We start from the raw sequence: 18,732 nt of genomic DNA, 5'->3' as shown, positions 1-18,732 counted from the left end.
GGCTTCTATACAAGACAGGTATTTCTATGTATGTCAACACTAAAACCAGGCTTATGTGTGATTTGATGGGCCCAAAATTGCGGCTTCTATTCAAGTGTGGCTTTTATACAAGACTTTACGGTACATTTGCATTGTATGCATACGGCCTTTTGCACACATTTACTGCAAACCTAGAGCAAGCACACTTGGAATCGAGATTGTGCACACCAAATTCCAGTGGGTGATCGAGATATTCTGCTTCCACTTGGAAATCAGCGGAAATGGTTTCCGGCGATACGCGTGTAGTCGAGTGGCGTATGCATCGTAGAGAACTCTAGAACTGGAGCGGAAGATACCCAACCCCGTTCAGGTGAAGATGGCAGGCTCGTTAAACGCTGTGCCCGCTAAATGGGGAACTGTTTGCGTTAAACGTTATAGACTTGTCACACTGTCAACTCTTACAGTATTCCAGTTGATCACATGTCCATAGTGCTAGATTGCTCAATGATTCAGAAACGGGGCTTGCGTTCTTCGGCGCCAGACCTTACTGTACTCACACAAAGAAGCCTGGCCTGTGCAAACAGAAGCCAATGAAATTCACACTGAAGTTGCGGTATATGTCATCAAGAACGCGTTACTTACGGTATGTCCATTGTTTGTCCGTTGTCGTCGCTACATTTCGCGCTCTTGCTAGGTGTCCTCACATTTGCACCCTTTTGTCATACCTTCTATACACACACATGAGGCCACGCATTTTTTTACCGCGCTGCTTTTGGCTCCTCTTCTTTGCGCAGTTCCTTTCACCTCCTTGCTGTATTAAATTCACTGTCCTCATTCACGGTCTTTTTGCCTGTATTCCACCTGGTGAGAAAGTATCGAAAAGTACTCGTGGAATTTCACCCCGAAAATGTTGCTTGTGAAGAGCCTAAAGTTGTTTTCTTTTCTTTCAAAGTGTGAAAGAGAGGGCAATGAAAGTTCTCAAGAATGACGGTTCAAAATCGCCATGGTCCGTTTTAGTGCGCTTTCGCAACACTTCACTGAAAGCTAAATTCTTTCAGTCCGTGACCAATCAGAGCACGGTGGATGGGAACGAGTGCAGTTGTATGCCAGTGGTGCCTATCTCTACATTGTCCAGCTGTCAGAGGTCACAATGACCTGCAATTGGTTGGAAAGATACCAGAGGAGTAAATTCAGTTCCCAGTTTTTCCTCCTGTCTTCTTTACGTTTCCATGTCTGTAATGCCGCCACTAACACCCTCTCTCCGGGATCTTATTGTTATTTTACTCTAGTATTGCCATTTTTGTGCCATGTGCGTTTTGGAGGGAAATGGTCCAAACGGCCTTATCAGGCACACTAGTGGCTTTCTTATTGCATGTTCGGCCTGATCTACAGTAGAATCTCGCGTCCAAAGAACGCTTTTTTCCAGGGGTTAGCCTGGGATGTTCTTATGTTTCAGCAATCTGGCTGCGTTCTTATAACGCGTTCTTAGAAACAATCCGTACTGGATCGTATGTGTCCCACAAGCTGCCAGAAAACTAGCACCGCCGTTCTTAACTTCAGGCTGTGGTGTTCTTAGTATTTCAGGCTGGGCGTTCTTGGACTCCACGTTCTTCAGTGTGTGACTTTACTATACCAGCATCTACTCTATACTGTACAGTGAACTTAGCGTGTAACGACACTCGGCGGCGGGGCATCAGAAAAGTATCCCTATTCGCGAAGTGTCCTTATACCCGACGTCTCATTATATGTAATACAGATAGATGGGACTTTGCTCTGGGCACGGAAACTCTGTCGTTATTCACGAATTGTCGTTATATCCGCAGTCGTTATTAGCGAAGTTGACTGTATATCTCCTGTGTCTTTGTCATGGTTGTTGTTCAGGTTCTTCATTGCGCCTAGGCAGGGCAATGCTAACCTGGCCATGGCTCGTCGTCGAGGCACTCGCCCCTCCCTGACTACAACCACACGTGTCGGACTGGGCTCCAGCCTCGAAGAGCCCATGTGTACGCCGTCCGGGGCAACCTCGTCGTCGTCGGGCCTGTGCGGGCCAGCGGCAGTGAGCGCCATCTCGTCGGCCATCTTGAAAAAGAAGGAGATCATCTCGCGCTCCGTCGACAAGGTGATGAAAAAGTAAGTTGCTCTCACCTTGAGAGTGTGAAGTTGTTGTTGTCGTTGTCGTTGTTGTTGTTGTTTATTTGGTTTTGCGATTCAAATGGAAGTGATGTTTAAAATCTCGTCATTGGTACTTGCCTGCTTTGCTGGCTAGATGTACTGTACTTCAAAGTACTCCCAAGAGTGTGCAACTCTTAATACCCTTTCTATGGGGTTCGCCGGCGTGGCATTCCCGTTGTAGGTTCTCTGCCTGCTTTAGCGACCAACAGAGTTAAAAAAAAGTAGCACTCCCCGACAGAAACCCACTCCGCTTATGCGAGTCCTCAGCATGATGATCATGGCAGATACACATACCGTGAAGTCGCGGATAAAAGCCGGGTTTGCATACAAGCACATCGCGGATAGAAGCCTGAAAATCAAACGCGCCAAATGCATATTATAAGCCTGTCGCGCGTAGAAGCCTGGCTTCTATGCAAGCGCGGATCGGGTAGGTCAAGAGTGCATGCGCGATGTAAGGTGCATAGTAAAACTGTCGCCGGTAGTCAGTGGTAGATGTACGCGTGTCACGCATATCAGTGGTGCATATAAGCATGGTTTGCATACAAGCCTGGTTTGCATTATAGCCTGACGCAGAAAGCGGCTTATATGCTTATAAGCCCGGCTTTTATCCGCGACTTTACGGTAGTGCAAATCATACTTTGAACACGTGATGTGAGTTTTCGCCAGAGTTGCACACTCTTTTGAGCTTATTTACTCTCGGTAGACTACTAGTATTCAGATACTGTAGATAGACCAACAATGACATTGCCTCCGGTGTCAGCATTTGACGCTTTTGCACATTCACAATTAAATAATAGCGCGTGATCAGAACGATAGAGCATTCATTTTTTCCCGGAGGGTCTCCTGTGATGTTATAATGAGGGACCAGTAGTCTTGAAGAGTTTAGAAGAAATAGATGTCACACGTGCTGACTTTGGATTTTCTGCAAACGCGTCAACCCTCTTGCGGGCACTTGTTCACCCGGGAGCAACTAAAACTAAACGGTTGTGCCCTCGGCAACACGAGCCTAATCTCCAAATGAAATCAGTGCTTTAACCCAGTTGTCGGTCTGCTCACTGGCACACTCTGGCTTTTGCAAATGGTCTTGATCGAATGTGTGCCGCATGGTGGGCTGACGTGACTCTCATCAACGCCCTTCCTCGCATATTTAGAGTGAATTCCATATGTGGGAAAACATTTATAGGTATGTAGTGTTGAGAAGGCCTTTTATGGCACACAGATACACCTACTCGGCAATGTACATCCATTTATGGACTTAGTGCAAGCAAAGAGGAGTGTATGTTCCTGCTTTGGTCACAAAAGAGAGGTTCCGCGCTACGTACTTCCGTTTATAGTAAAACCGTAGCCGATCTAAGGAGAGTCTTACGTACACTGCATGTGAATCCGTGTTCCGCCATACAGAATTTTATAGAACTGCGTGGCTACCCATGACAACTCCGGACTCGAAAGTGTACGACCCAGAGAGAGAGAGACAGATACAGTGAGACGGACGGACGGACCGACGGACGGACGGAGAGAGAGAGAGAGAGAGAGAGAGAGAGAGAGAGAGAGAGAGAGAGAGAGAGAGAGAGAGAGAGAGAGAGAGAGAGAGAGAGTCATACACTTTTACCCCAATCCACTCACGCACTACCTCCGTTAGTGGAGCTCCATTTACGATTTTACGTACTCTCCGTAGACAACTTTCCGTACGTGGAGTGCAAACTTGCGAATTCAGGGGTTTTCCCGCCCACTTACATAAAGCAGTTCCACTTTACGTAGCCCGGAACCTCTCTAATGGTTGCCGTATTCTGGGCACTTGTAGACTTGTGCACAAGGGACGCTACTGGAGAAATCCCGGAGTCCGACTTTGCTGCAGCATGGAATTTCACCAACTCAGAATCAGTGTATGTTTTTGTGTACACTGCATTTAAAATCAAAATTCCCTCATACAAAATATGGAGAAAACGGCTCGGTTTCATGAGCGTTTTCAACTCACATTGAGTTTCAGCCCTCCATGAACCCAGCCTGACTGGAGCGTTGGCATGTAGTATTGCACGTGTCGCCAGCTGAAATCGAGAGCACGGACCACCATTCTGACAGGCGTATTTCATACTTTCATGCCAAAATCCAACCACACATGGCCTAGAATAGACTTCTGTCGGCACATTAGGAAATTCCTAGTAATACTCTTGGTGTAGTGTGTGTGTGGGGGGGGGGGGGGGGGGGTGTTGTTGTTGTTGTTGTCGTTGCCGTCAACGTCATCACCGTCAATGTTGTGGCCTGCACACCGTTGTTCCCAACTGCAGGGTGGAGTCAAAGAAGAAAGAACTTCAGATGCCGACGGCGCATGTGAAGCGCAGTTCGTCCGATACCTCGTTGCATTCTGGCATCCATCTAAAGGATATGAAGGAAATGGAGAAAGCTACGGACGAGGCACGTCTCCTCCTCAAGTGGTCCTTGGTTAAGCTAAAGGGAAAGTCCCTGAAGTAAGTCTTCATCCGACAGGTGATGCATTCGACTACACAGTCCGTTCATTCCGAACTAGCACCCTTCGTTATTGTGTCTTGCATGTTGTGCTGAAGTAGATACAATGGGCAATAACTGTGCAGCCTGCATTGAGTGACACAAGCTATTCTATTTGCCACACTTGAGGCCGGAAAAGTCAAGGATAGGGAGTTGACAATTTGGCCAGGTTCACAAACCAGTTACACCCTGGCAATATGTTTGGAGAAGCAGGTCCAAAAGACCAAAACCCAGATTCAACCCCTTCAACTAATGACTGTTTTTGGGGGGGGAGGGGGGGGGGTTGAGCCTTATTCCGATCAAAGCCAGCGGTATTACATGACATTGTGCAGAATTCGATTTGAGTGGCCTGCTCAGGCAAGCAGTCACGTATATACAGTTGTCGACCGACTTCTCAACTTTTGGATCTGTCTGTGCATTGCAATTTTCCCGGTAGAAAACACCTTCACTTCCCGCGCAAGGTCTCCAGCGACTCGCTAGACCAGCTGGCCACTGGCGCCTCTCTCGCCGGCGGCAGCGCCGGCACGCCAGTGCAGGGAGCAGCGGGGGCATTCCTGGCACTCACGAGTCCCCTCTCACCTCGCAAGGCGCACTCGGCCATGTGCAGGGTGTCGGCGAGCGGCAGCCAGCTGAGCATCGAGGGAGCAATGGACAGCGCGGCAGGGCAGCTGTTCTTCCCGTCCAGCCTGCAACGCTCCATGTCCATGGTTCCCACTCGTTCCTACGCACTGCCCACTGACAGCGGATTGATGGGGTCACCTACGGGCTTGGCAGGACGGTGAGACTATGAAGTTAGGATGTTGGCAGCAGAGCATGGACTGGACTTTTTCGCAGTGTTTATTATGCAGAACCATTCACACCTGCATGCAGCAGAGGGACCAGCCCCTCCACCACACTCTGATCCAAATTGGCTCAGTCCTTGTTTGTAGTTATTTGTTGACTTTTGACACCACTTTCAAGCCCTATGGTGCTGAAGTTTCATATCAGTGAGATAGTGTTTGCTGTTGCCTGGTCTTGTGTGTGTGGTTCTAACTTCTAACAGTGGTGAACTTTGCAGAGCAATGTCATGTCCTGAGCTACTCCTGCACCAGTCTAAACACGTCACCGAGCTGGTCGAGAGCGCGCTGAATGCGTACGTATAACACACCGCTGTGACTGCTGGCTATGTGAATTAATGTGTGTGTGTGTGCGTGCGTGCGTACGTGTGGTATGTGCAGCGATTTCCAACCGAGAGGTTGTGTGTTCGATTCCCGACGATTATGGTCACACACATCTTTCTCAGACTTCTCCTGACTTTTCTTTCATTCTCCTGGGTGGTTACCAACAGCCAGTGCATGCCGGAGTATGTGGTGTGATGTGTGTGCGGGAAAAAATGAAAAGACCAAAAAGTAGGGATTCACTGGCCAGGAAAAGCCTCTTCATAGCTGTGTGGTGTAGACCAGGCTGAATAGTGGCGGTCAATTCTTCAGCCTTGCAAGTTGTTGAATGGTGCAATCCCAGCACAAGCTGCTATGGCTTCTGCTGTAGCATCGCTATCATCGCTATCATCGCCTTTGGCGATGGGCGTCCAATGGTGTGTGTGTGTGTGTGTGTGTGTGTGTGTGCGCGTGTGCGCGCATGCTTGCGTGAGTGCGTGTGTCTGGTACATGGTGTGTGTCTCTCTCTATCTCTCTATCTATCTACCTCTCTCTCTCTGTCTGTCTGTGTCTGTCTGTCTGTCTGTCACTGTCTGTCTCTCTCTTTGTGTCTCTCTCTCTCTCTCTCTCTCTCTCTCTCTCTATCTATCTATCTATCTCTCTATCTCTCTCTCTTTTTCTCTCTCTCTCTCTCTCTCTCTCTCTCTCTCTCTCTCTCTCTCTCTATCTATCTATCTATCTATCTCTCTATCTCTCTCTCTTTTTCTCTCTCTCTCTCTCTCTCTCTCTCTCTCTCTCTCTCTCTCTCTCTCTCTCTCTCTCTCTCTCTCTCTCTCTCTCTCTCTCTCTCTCTCTCTCTCTCTCTCTCTCTCTCTCTCTCTCTCTCTCTCTACTATACTATACTACCCTCTGCTTGTCTTATGTCTGGCTGTAGTCTGACTACTGGCGGCCCTGGCACTGGCTCGTGTCTGGAGATTCCAGGCCTGTGTGGTGATCTCAGTGACATAGGCGTCGGCATGGCCAGCCCGACAACTGCTAATGAGAACTCCGACGGGAACAGTCGGCCCGGCAGCAGTGGTGCGCACAGTAACTTCAGCGACGACGACAGCGGCATCGACAGCAGGAGCTCCTCGGCAAAGGCCAAGGCAGCGGGCAGTAAAGTCGTCGACGGCATCGCCTCGCCAGTGCTGCATGACATCGCCCGTGGTCGTCCGTCGCTCGAAAAGGCCAAGAAAGCGAAGATGAAGAACCTTCACCGCTTCTTCCAGCGTGTGTAAGTCTGAGTCACATTTACCTATCTTGTAGCATGTTGCATGTGGAATAATGATTTGCTTTAGCCTGTGTCTAAACTGTGTATTGTGTGCCCAGTGTGCTGTATACAGTAGAGCCGCGCGCCCAAGAACGTTGCTTCCAAGGGGTTAGCCTGGGACGTTCTTATTTTTCAGCAAATCTGGCTGCGTTCTTATAGCACGTTCTTAGAAACAATTCGTACTGGATCATGTATTTCAGGCTGGATGTTCTTAGTATTTCAGGCTGGATGTTCTTGGACTCCAAATTCTGCAGCACGTGACACTACTGCAGTTTGCACAAGAAGAGAGCAAAGAGAGTGCACGTAGGTTGCCGTGGAAAAGGGACTCTTCGTGTTACTGTGTTGCGAGATACCCTTTCAAGTTTGTTAGGTACCATACCAGTACCGTGGTGATGGTGTGCGGGATCGGTGCGTACAGGCCATCACTGTGAATGATCACACCTTGCACAGGGTTGGTGGATGTTTACAGCGTATGGTACGCATTTGGAGGTATACCAATGCAATGGGCGAAAACAACAGCCCGTAAAGTTCTTCAGCGTATTTTTGTGGCATCACAAGTATTTGTGCAGGTGCAATGGGCTACATTGCAGGTGCATGTGTGTCATGAGCATGTTATAATATATTATAGTGCACGGTTTCATGTGCTCTTTTGGTGTGTGTGTGTGTGTGTGTGTGTGTGTGTGTGTGTGTCTGTATCTTGTGTCTGTGTGAGCGTGTCTGTGTCTGTGTGTGTGTGTGCGTGTGTCGGTGTCCCTATGTGTACCATGCATGTACTATGCATAACATTCCTATTCTCACACCCATTCCAGTGGTACAGATTCGAAGAAGAAATCGCTGGAGCTGCCTACTCCCACTGTGAAGCGATGCGTGTCCGACACGACAATTTCCAAACAAAAATATGCTATGAAGGAGCTGGAAGATGCAATCAATGATGACCGCCTCCTGATGAAGTGGAATGCTGTGAAGCTGAAAGGAAAGAGCTTGAGGTAAGTACCGGGACTGTGCCGATACACACACACACACACACACACACACACACACATACATACACACATATATCACACACACACACACACACACGTGCGCCCACGCACGCGCACACACACACACACGGACACACACACACGTACGTGCTCACTCACTCTCTTTCTCGAGTACTATGTACATCCACAAGCAGAATAGGAGCAGAGACTTTGGAATCTTGAAAATAAGTTCATATCTGACGTGGAGCGGTGCCTCCCTGTTCTTCGGTACCCAGTATCACTATACATAATTATTATTGTTATCACAGCGTTGTCTTTCGTGAATGATTTCCCATGTTCCTGCTGCAGGAAGCATATTATGCCACGCGTATTCCACGGCTCCGCCACCAACAGCAAGGACACGAGCGTGCGTCACTCGATAACGTCCAGCATCTCTCAGAGCTCGCTGAGCACGCTGGAATCGATCACGTCCATGATGTCGCTCAAGAACATCGCCTTCAACCGGAGATCGTCGCCCACGCTATCCTGCACCCTCGCAGAACAGTCCGACGGCGACGCCGTTGAGCTCAGTCTCTCCGAGCACGACCAGCGCTGCGGCAGCGGACGCGTTGCGTCCGTGTTCTTGCGCCATCGGTCGATGGGCACGCTCGACCCGGGCAGCCTGTCGGCCGCTGCCACCGGTATGTCTTCCTGTGAGTTGTCGTCGGCGACAGCTCCCACGTCTCTTGGCGAGTTTGAGCGGCCTAGCCGGTAAGTCACGCGCGGCTGAGCTCCTTGCCCCTGGTCTGGAACCGAGCACTTCTATTTACTGTATTAAAAGCCATTATTCTAAACGAGGCGCATATAATTATAACGATTTCCCGAAATTGACTGGTTTACGTGTTCCAAAGGTGACGATTCTCACCCATTCTCAACGCTCAATAGGACAGTACATGTATCGATTCAACGCTCAATAGGACAGTACATGTATCGATTTCTGTATAACGATTTCTATTTTATCGACAGATTTCTCCTCGTTAACTCGTTAGAATTAGCACTTCGTTGTATGGCTTGTACAGAACCTAGAATAGCAGCTTGAGCGGAGTGCTTGCCCACCTACAGTTGTGCTTGGTTAAAGGGGAACTCCGGTCCAAAATCACCCCCATTTTTTATTGCGGAATCCATTAGAGTATGTCGTAAGTGGTAGAATGGCGAAAACCGGAAGCTTCTACGACAAGGATAACATACCTAAATTACCAATTGCAATTTTCCATATTTGGCACGAGGGGGCCCTCCGCCACCCTGTGACGTAAAACGTTCTCACTGAGCTCCAATTTTTTTTATTCAAATAGTAGATCCGACCCAATGTACTGTTGTGGATATTGAAATGCGGTCCGGCGGTGGAATGACCGGGGCCGGCGCCCTTACTGACTTAGCGCGTACACGCACCACTGTAGTTCACGTACACGCCGCAACAATGGAGCAGCAGTGCTCACGGCTGCATAGCCAGCACCCCCATGGCTGCTTGACTTCTCAACGGATTTCAATGTCCGCAACTGTACATGTACTGGTGCCCTGGACCAGTTCTGACTGCATCACTGTGGTCGTACATGTGTACGTGCATACTAGCCGCATTCGCACCTCTTCCAGGGCGTCGCCGGCCGTGCAAGTTGAGGGCGCCAAATACTGTAAAGAGGGAAACTTTCGCTAGAGATTAAATTTCGCGATTTTCGCGACCATCGCACGTTCGCGAATATAAATTGCCGCAAACCTCTCCGTACATTGATTGTAGACAGTACAAGATCCGACTGAAGAGATAGAATCGCAAAAGTTTCTCATCATGAATCAGCCCAATCTATGAAAACGCTAAATTTGCGCGCTGCGAAAGTTTGTCGCTTTACAGGATGGACTTTGGGTCCGATGTCACCAAGCACAACTGTACAATAGCAGCCATTGATCACAGATGTTTGAGGACCAAGAAATGCTTCCCTCTTTATCAGAATTTCATGTCGGTGTGTATAAGACGTAACATTCTATGGCAGTCTTAATTTTCTTCCATATTGGGAGAGGGCCGACAGGACTTTCCGGTGTGGTCATCTAGGTCTTTCATAATGCAAGAACGGATCAAGATCTGTGTGTCACTGATAAGATGGGCTTCCTCTTTTATTTATACATCTTACATCTTCCGTTTGTTTTGCCTGTCATCTCCCAGTGCCAGTGTGTGTCGAGCCATGTCGTGTCCGGAGATTCTGCTGCACAGCAACGACCTGAAGACGGACATTGTCGACGAAACGTTCATTGCGTAAGGTTGCAGTGTTATGCTTGAGCTATGTCTTGTCCATGCGTGTGTGTGTGTGGGGGGGGGGGGTGCATCTGTATGTGTGTTTTATATAAGTGCCCATGGGTTCCAATCTGCTTAGAATCGAGGGGCAAAAGGGTGGTGAGACCTAGTTCACTCGGCCGACCTGAGGTCTCGGCTTCATAGTGAGCTAGACGCACTTTCTGCTTGGGTGTAAATCGTGCGACCGGCTGTGCCACGCCACACAGTGCCGTTGACCAATGCGAACGACTTAGTCTGATCACATGACGGTATGGCTTTGCAATATCATCAGCATCATATCCGTAGCAACCATGGTTGTCCATGCCAGTTTATGATAGGTTCTGTTTATCTCGATCACACCCTACTTAAAAGTACTCGGCTGTTTTTGCACCTTCAGAGCTCATCTGCTCGGTTCGATGTTGAATGAATATCCCACAGCTAACGCATGCAGTTTGTAAAACTATATGATGGTTGATGGCTCCTCACCAAATACAACCAAGAGGACCCAGCCACCCAGTGTGTAGCTGCTACGTTTTTTTTTAGGAAGTTTACTTATTTATGCTGTTGCCTTTTGTGTGCTCCGTGTGCGGCTGGTTGGGTTCTTTTCATTTGCTCTGGGTTCTTTTCATTTGCTTTGAGTTTTTTCATTTTAAATTTAAAATTGTTTTGGGTTTTAGTTGCATTTCTATTACCGTAAAGTACCGCCAGAGCGCCCCACCATCTCGTCCTTTCGTGGCCGCCTTGTGGAGGTGGATTCCTGTCTGTAGGTCATACGACACGGACCTTGTACATACATTGCACATTGTGCAGTCAATCCGTACCCAGTTTACCTTCGAGCGCCACATAAAAGCATACCAAGTGTGACCTTAGTACACAAAGGTTCTCACATCGTACAAACTTAGTAGCATCCTGCCATACGATTTTCTTCCCTTGGCTGTAAAATCAAGGTAGGGCGCTCTCGCGAGACGGGGCGTTCTGGCGGTACTTTACGGTATTGGTAAAGATGGTATTTTGCCCGTACAAGAGGCTTGAGACTTGTAGCTGCTTGCGCATCTCCCATTATCCAGAGCAGCGACTGTAGAGATTTAAGCATGACTTGGCTCGGTAGTTTACATGTACATGCGCAGCAAACAGTGCAAAGTGACCTCCGGAGACTTGTTTATACCCACAAGAGTTTCCGGCATGACTGGCTCTAGCATTTCACAGGGTACTGATTGAGCCTCTAGATCCGAATTGTTTTTTTCCCGGAGGAAGTAGACGCGTGTGTGTGTGTTGTTTGTTCTGACACTGCATGCTCGCTCTATTCTTGTGTTTGCTTTTGTCCTGAATCTATTCAGATGGGTACGCACGGCTGCGAACAGCCAGGAATCGGACTCCGAGTGCGAGGAAGACACCGCCTGTGTTGGCGGTGCGGTCGAGACGGGCAGCGTGTCCTCGTCTTCTTCGTGCACCGTTGTGTCAGAGTCGAGTGCGGCCGAGGAGAGCAAGGCGGCCAAGCGCTCCTCCCTGAACCAGGCCAAGAAGAACCTGCATCGCATCTTCCTCAGACGGTATTCTCACTTATGGCTATCTTTGTGAACTACCCTATTTCCCCAATGCATAAGCAGGGCCGGTGCCACTGGTATGGCTGGTGCGGCCATGGCCGTACCAGTTTTTACTGATTCCAGTGTTCATGGGCTGCTCAGTATGCAATTGATTATTTGAAAGATGTAATGAACATATGATTGTGATGCACTGAGCTAGAGATGTATCCTTGCAGGATTTTGAAATTGGACAAGGGGAAATAATCAGTCCTAAAACCAACTTGTAATTGGGGCCGCACCACCTCTCAGGAACTTGCTCCGGGCCTGATAAGTCGCACCTTTTCACACTAAACTTCAAGAGCAAAGACGTGGGTGCGATGTTGTACAATTGAGCGTGCCTTGCTGCTTATGTGAATAATATTATATTGAAACAATTTGGCTCAGACCTCGAAAAATGGGGGTGCGACGAATCCTCGGGGAAATACGATACTCTCTTGAACACAAATACAGGAAACAACAGGCTGTTTTGCTGTAACTTTAAACAAAAGGTTTCACTCGCTGGGTAATCATCAGACGGCGTGGCGTGCATGCGCTCTGCACAGCTTTCCCCTTCGAAGCGCATGAGATTTAGACTTGAGGGCAATGCCCGGTCTCGGACAGTCCGCAAAAATGAGGTGAGAGTGTATATTACTATAGTATAGAGCTGTTTGCTGTGTTCAGTTTATAGTTGGTACTACTGTGTGTGTGTGGGGGGGGGGGGGTGCGTGTCCTTGCCCACCTATCTAACTATGCGTCCTTGTATTGCTTCCCGACTACATGCAGCAAATCAACATCGGAGAGTGTACGAGACAAGCCGTTACAGTTGGCGGACACGGCGCATATTTCTGTGGACATCTCGCCCGACGAGGTGGACGGGCTACCAGCGCTGGAAGACAGCAACGACAGCCTACAGGACATACTCATGTCACCGAACGAATCCCAGCAGCTCGGCTGCTTCGACGGTGGCGGCTCGCAGAGGAACATATCGATGTCGTCGGACTCTGGCAGCATGGATGGCGACACGATAAGCACTGCCAGCAGTCCCGCGTGTATTGAGTCACATTCGCGGCGAAAAGCGAGATCGCTCAACCAGGCGCTCAAAGTGCTCCGGCCCAAGTCTCGTGGAAGGTAAGAAAGCTGCGTGTGTGTCATTCGAGAGGTTGAGCTGCATGTTATTTTTGACATGACGCGCAATTTCACGTCAAATTTGGCATAAAACTCCAAATTTCGACGTGAGCTGCAAGTCACTCGCGTTGTTTTCCAACTCAGGAGCCAAATAACGCGAGCTGAACTTTCGCGTCAAGCAAAAAAATAGCGTGCAGATGAACCTCTCTGTTATCGTTTGAGATTCCCCATGATAGGCGTCACCTGCCCGGTTAAAACTTGCATGTGTGCGTAGCGTGTGCATTGAGGAAGTTTGATTCCAAATAGGCGGAAGTTTTGTCAGTGTTTGTTTCTGAAGTTTGTGTGATGGTCGCCATGATCCTTATCTCGTGACACGTACTACTTGCACTTCGAAGTACTGCATTACTTGTTGGGGATTTGATGTCTCTGAACAAGTCTTGGTCTAAAGCGTTTCGATTTGCTAAGTCGGTGATCGGATAATTTGAGCAGAAAAACAGCATACTGTAGTGTCGCGTGTAAAAGCATGACCTGTATAGAAGCATGACTTGAATAGAAGCCGATTTTTTGAAGCGCACCGTGACACAGAAGCACGATTTGAATAGAAGCCGCTCTCTGCAAAGTACATGTGCACGTACATGTGTGGCAGTGTGCACTGCACAGTGTAGACTGATGATGTTGACATAGAAGCATGTTTTGAATAGAAGCATGTTTTGAATAGAAGCATAACTTGAATAGAAGCATGGTTTGAGCCCCGGCTTATACGGCCGTAAGCACCTGCTTTCATACGCGAAATTACGGTAAGTGCACGTGGAGTTGCGTGCACTTTGTTATGGCAAGCTTGTGCAGTAGAGAGCTCAAAACCAGGGTGTTGTTCAGGGAATTCAAGACCAGCATGTTGTTCGGAGCTCGAGACCAGTGTGTTGTTATAATTATGAGAGTGTGAGATCAGCGTGCTAGGAGCTCGAGACCAGTGTGTTGTTAGGAGCTCGAGAGTCAAGACCCGTGTGTTGTTCGGAGAGCTAGAGACTCGTGTGTTGTTCTGTCTACTAACTTGTCAACACATTTGGTGGACACGTTTAGTTACGCGGACGCCGTGAGTGGGATTTTCGGTCTTTGACCACTTTGCTGGTGGGCTGATCTACTCACACCCCACCGCTTTACGAGTTGCGTCTGCGCCTTACATGTAGATCTTTGCAGGGTGGTGGCGTCCCTACGGATGCTGAAAACTCAGTCTGACCGAGTCTCCAGCAAAGCGTGAGATTTGTCTAGTTGCGTATGCAGCGAAGAGACTGTGTTGAGTGTTTGAGTTGCGTGACCCTGATACGATCTTGATGTTTTCTGCAATTCCAGGACACCGCCACGAGCAGTTGATAGCCAGGAGTGTGAGGAGAACAATGACCGGATACCCAGCCCACCGTTGGTTTCACCCACGGGCTATTCTGATGCCCCGGCCGTTGTCACTGCAGCACCCTCGCAGTCCACAGGGCTGTTCAACGCACTCAAGAAACGATCGTGAGTAAAATCGATTTCACTGCTGGCTGGACGTTGCACTGTTGTTTTTGTTGTGGGGCTGGCTGCTGGTGGGTGTGGGTGTGTGGCATTCATGTGTGTATGTCTGTGTGTGTGTCTGTGTGTGTGTCTGTGGGTGTGTCTGTGGGTGTGTCTGTGTCTGTGTGTGTGTGTGTGTGTATGCGCTCGCGTATGTGCATGTGCATGCCTATGTATTGTATTTATTTGTTGATCCACTGTACATGTTCTGGGTGGCTCTCTACTCCTTTCTGTCCCCCTCTCTCCTGCTCAGTGGCAATCCACTAAAGAGCCGTTCAGCATTCAAGCAGTACGGCAGTGGACTATCACAACCCGTGCAGAGAATGGTAAGTGCCAAGAGGGTGTGTGAGTGCTTGTGGGCGTGGGTGTGGGAGGGATTCACTGGCCAGAAAAAGTCACTTCAAATAGCTGTACGGTGTAGACCAGGCTGAATAGTGACGGTCAATTCTTCAGCCTTGCAAGCTGTTGAATGGTGCAATCCCAGCACAAGTTGCTACGGCTTCTGCCGTAGCCTTGCTATCATGGAGGCGATGGGCGTCGAAAGGTCAAAGGTGGGTGGGTGGGGGGAGTGTATGTGTGAGTATGGGCATTTTGGCCTGTGATGGCGTGTGAACTGTGCGACTCTACACTACTGTGCTGGTGTTTGCTCGGCTTGCACAGCATTGCAAACCTGCTGCATCTACGATTGTACAATCACGTACCGTAGTGTCTCGTGTTAAAGCCGGTTTTAAATGCAGGCCTGTTTTAAATGCAAGCCTGATTTTCAAGATACACTCCCAGCACCTACGCCTGGTTTTAGTGTTGGCACCAGGGGCAGGGGCAGGGGCGTCGGACACGGTACGGTACGGTCACTATGGTGCTGGTATTGACCGTACCACTTTTGCCCCCGGCACCTTGTAAATCAATAAATAAAAATATTTAAAACACTGATCTGGGTTCTAAATTTCCAAGAATGTCGGTTCAGCAACCCCCCCCCCCCCCCCACAAGTAAATTGTACTTCAGATGGCTGACCGTGCCGCACTAAAATACCTTCCGACACCCCTGGTTGACACACATAGAAATACCTGGTTTGAATAGAAGCCTGATGTGAATAGAAGCCTAGCCCTGACATCGGCTTCTACAGGAAAAAGTCCGGCTTTAATACGCGACATTACGGTATTCTACGACACATGTGATTGAGGGGTGAGACTGCTCCAGTGTTCCGGTGCCGGATACAGCAATTCCATGCAGAGTGGGTCCCCTGCATTGCATGCTGCATTTCCTGCTTCGATCCTATGCAATCGTTGCTGAGCATTGGTCAGGCGTGTACCCCTTGTGGTAGTTTATCATGCAGAGCTTCGTGTGCTCTCTGCCCTGTCTCATCCACGCGTCCCTGCTGCCTGTTCTGTTCTGCTTTTGTGCAGAGTGTGGGCTCACTGTCGGATGGCAGTATCGATGGTGTCATACAGTAAGTCGACCTCCTGTGCGCCCATACGTTTGCTTATCAGTCGGTGCGGTGAATAGTGTAGACATCAGTGTGTGTGTGCAACCCGGCTTGGTTGCCAGCGAGCTACAGTTAAACCTGTCTAAGACGACCGCTCAAGGGACCTTCAAAACGGTGGTCTCTGTTACCAGGTGGTCTCCTTATCCAGGGTCTTTGACGGGAAATAACATGCCTTGGTCCTGGTTGTAGTGGTCTTCTTGGACAGGTGGTTGCCTTGACAGGTTTTACTGTGCATGTGTACATCCTCCTTTAAAACCTGTGAAACTGGCACGTTTACGCATGAAACCACCCGTTGCTGTGTACCGGTATTTCTGCTGGTTTTGGGGGAGTCGTCACCTATGGAAGCATGCTGAAATGGAAGTTCCACCAACATGTTGTGTTTCTCATCTCGTTCCAGACCGTTACTAGATCCGGCCCAGTAAATTAGTACTCAATGACAATAGATTAGTACTCAATGACGTCACGGTTACACAGTCTTCACATGACACAGATTTTTCCATTTTCTGTAAAAGCTTGAACACGTTCTTGCCCCCCCCCCCCCCCCCCCCCCCCCCCGGGCGCCGGGCGGGCGCATAAACCGCTGATGCACCGCATACAGACTCCAGTCATGGCCACAGGTGTAGTGTGTGCATTGCCCCCAACACACACACACACACACACATGCACATGCTGGCACTACCATGTCCGTGTGTCTGTTTGCTTGCTCCATCCGTTGCAGCTCCGACTCCACGCCCAACTTGCCCTCGTCGACAACGTCATCTCGCTCGTCCTCGCCCGTTCGGCAAACGTCCTCCGACGTACAAAAAGAGCGTGCGCTGAGCGAAAGCACACCTCGGCATACCCGCTCACGCCAGGATAGCCTGTCCTCGTCCGGTGAGGGCTCGCAGAAGAGCACGCGTAGCAGAGGGATCAGCCCGCTGGTGCGCGTCAGTAAAGTCTTCCAGGACAAGGAGAAAACCAAGGACAAGGAGAGGGAGAAGTCGGGCAGCTGCAAGGAAAAGTCCAAGGACGCCGACAAGAAGAAGCTCAAAGAGAAGAACTGACCGGAGTGTGCCGGCGGCATGGCAGACACTCTCGACAAACGCTACTGATCTTCTGTTGTGCAGCTTCGTCGACGGCACCAGCACGGCATCCGGGTGAGAGTGTCGCACTCAGCCATGCGCACAAGTTGCCTCTGTAAAGAAACTTAACCTTGATCATATGCTCGCTGTACACACGCAGTTCACCCTTTCTCCCTATCCCTTTTGCTATGCTCTTGTCTTGTATGCATTGCATACAGGAGCAAAGACATCAAAGGTGAAACCCCCTCCGTATCGTGGCCCTGTTGAGAAATTATTTGTTTCTATTTTCATCCTACCCCCCCCCTCCTCACCACCATGCCTTCAGTTGACAAGTATTCACCTGCCTCGCACCCCTCCCTCCCCCACCCCCATCTAACTTCCAGGCATGCATGAACTCTATTGCCCGTGGTTTCTGATCTTCCTGTCTCACCCCCCCCCCCCCCTGTCCGCTTTTCTTCGGTTCTTTATTTTTAACATCACCAGCTTGTCTGCTTCATGTTTCACAAAGCTAACGATTTTCACTCCTTGTCGTTGTCGCCCGCCACTTTACGTTTACACATCGTTGTGTGTGTGTGTGTGTGTGTGTGTGTGTGTGTGTGTGTGTGTGTGTGTGTGTGTGTGTGTGTGTGTGTGTGTGTGTGTGTGTGTGTGTGTGTGTGCGTGTGTGTGTGCGTGCGGGCGTGCGTGCACCTATGATCATTCACATCCTAATTTGCGCTATACCTTTGATAAACCACTGGGCTGCAGTATGCTCTTCCGCTTGATTTCTAGAATGCTATCCTTTAGATAATTCCTGCTCTAGTATCTGCCATGCGCCATCTAACCAACCAAGCATTGATTTATTCGCATGCATGTGCAAGTACTCGGAAAAGAAAATACAATTATTTGCGAGCTATCCTCTGCTGTACCTTGCTGCCAAGTTTATTCGTGTGTGTGTGTGTGTGTGTGTGCGCGCGCGCGCGCGCGCGGGGGGGGGGGGTTTCGAGAATATCCGGATGATTCTTGAAGAATGTGGTGTTTCACGCAATGATTATTGTGAAAATGTTTGAAAACAGTGTAGTACCAAGAGTACATAACCCCCCAGAGTGTGCAACTCCCACATACCCTGTTGTCCCGACAGAATTTCAAGTTGACGTCATTATTTATGACGCAATGCTCCTTGCAGCAGTGATTTACAACATGTTTATACTCGCTTAGGCCCTCTTCAGACTAGGTACAAAACAGCCTATAAGTCACATTTACATAGAAGTTTCCAAGACAACAACAAGAATCTGGCAGGAAGCCTAAAAAGCTGCCCAATCCTTTCAGGCAGGGTGCGAACCCTTGTACAAGGCAACTTTCCTGCATTTATCGTACTTTCACCAACCATCGTACAAATGTACAAACTTTGTACGACTGCCGGCTGCTTTCACACATCCCAGGTCCATTGCGCAATAGCGTGGGGTCAAAGGTTGCCTGTATTATTGCATGTTAATGTGTAGTCTGAATGCAGGCTTGGAAAAATGTTGCCTTTTAGGTTTTATGTGATTTTGTACTGGTTGTTCTATGTACGTAGTCTGCAGAGGGCCTTAG

The 18,732-nt window shown here is 49.1% G+C and overlaps 1 protein-coding gene across 1 annotated transcript; it reads left to right on the top strand.

The window, feature by feature from the left end:
* Positions 1–1,885: 1,885 nt before the first annotated feature.
* LOC135811901 (uncharacterized) lies at positions 1,886–17,590 on the top strand. The gene is made up of 14 exons (XM_065325144.1): positions 1,886–2,109; positions 4,437–4,616; positions 5,090–5,431; positions 5,696–5,785; positions 6,724–7,062; positions 7,908–8,084; positions 8,430–8,831; positions 10,273–10,362; positions 11,718–11,930; positions 12,726–13,070; positions 14,418–14,579; positions 14,869–14,941; positions 16,020–16,063; positions 16,818–17,590. The coding sequence occupies exons 1-14, from the start codon at positions 1,901–1,903 to the stop codon at positions 17,140–17,142; spliced, it is 2,991 nt and encodes a 996-aa protein (XP_065181216.1). The 5' UTR covers positions 1,886–1,900; the 3' UTR covers positions 17,143–17,590.
* Positions 17,591–18,732: the final 1,142 nt, after the last annotated feature.

This window comes from Sycon ciliatum, chromosome 3 (genome assembly GCF_964019385.1).
Source record: "Sycon ciliatum chromosome 3, ocSycCili1.1, whole genome shotgun sequence".
Lineage (NCBI taxonomy): Eukaryota > Metazoa > Porifera > Calcarea > Leucosolenida > Sycettidae > Sycon > Sycon ciliatum.
The sequence above is the reverse complement of the archived record's forward strand: the minus strand, read 5'-3'. Positions and strand labels throughout refer to the sequence as shown.

Bases quoted from the DNA above. Each gene is read 5' to 3' on its own strand.
- LOC135811901 (XM_065325144.1), top strand. From the start codon at position 1,901: ATGGCTCGTCGTCGAGGCACTCGCCCCTCCCTGACTACAACCACACGT. The intron at 2,110-4,436 runs GTAAGTTGCTCT...TCCCAACTGCAG, and splicing joins GTCGACAAGGTGATGAAAAA to GGTGGAGTCAAAGAAGAAAG. The intron at 11,931-12,725 runs GTATTCTCACTT...GACTACATGCAG, and splicing joins CATCGCATCTTCCTCAGACG to CAAATCAACATCGGAGAGTG.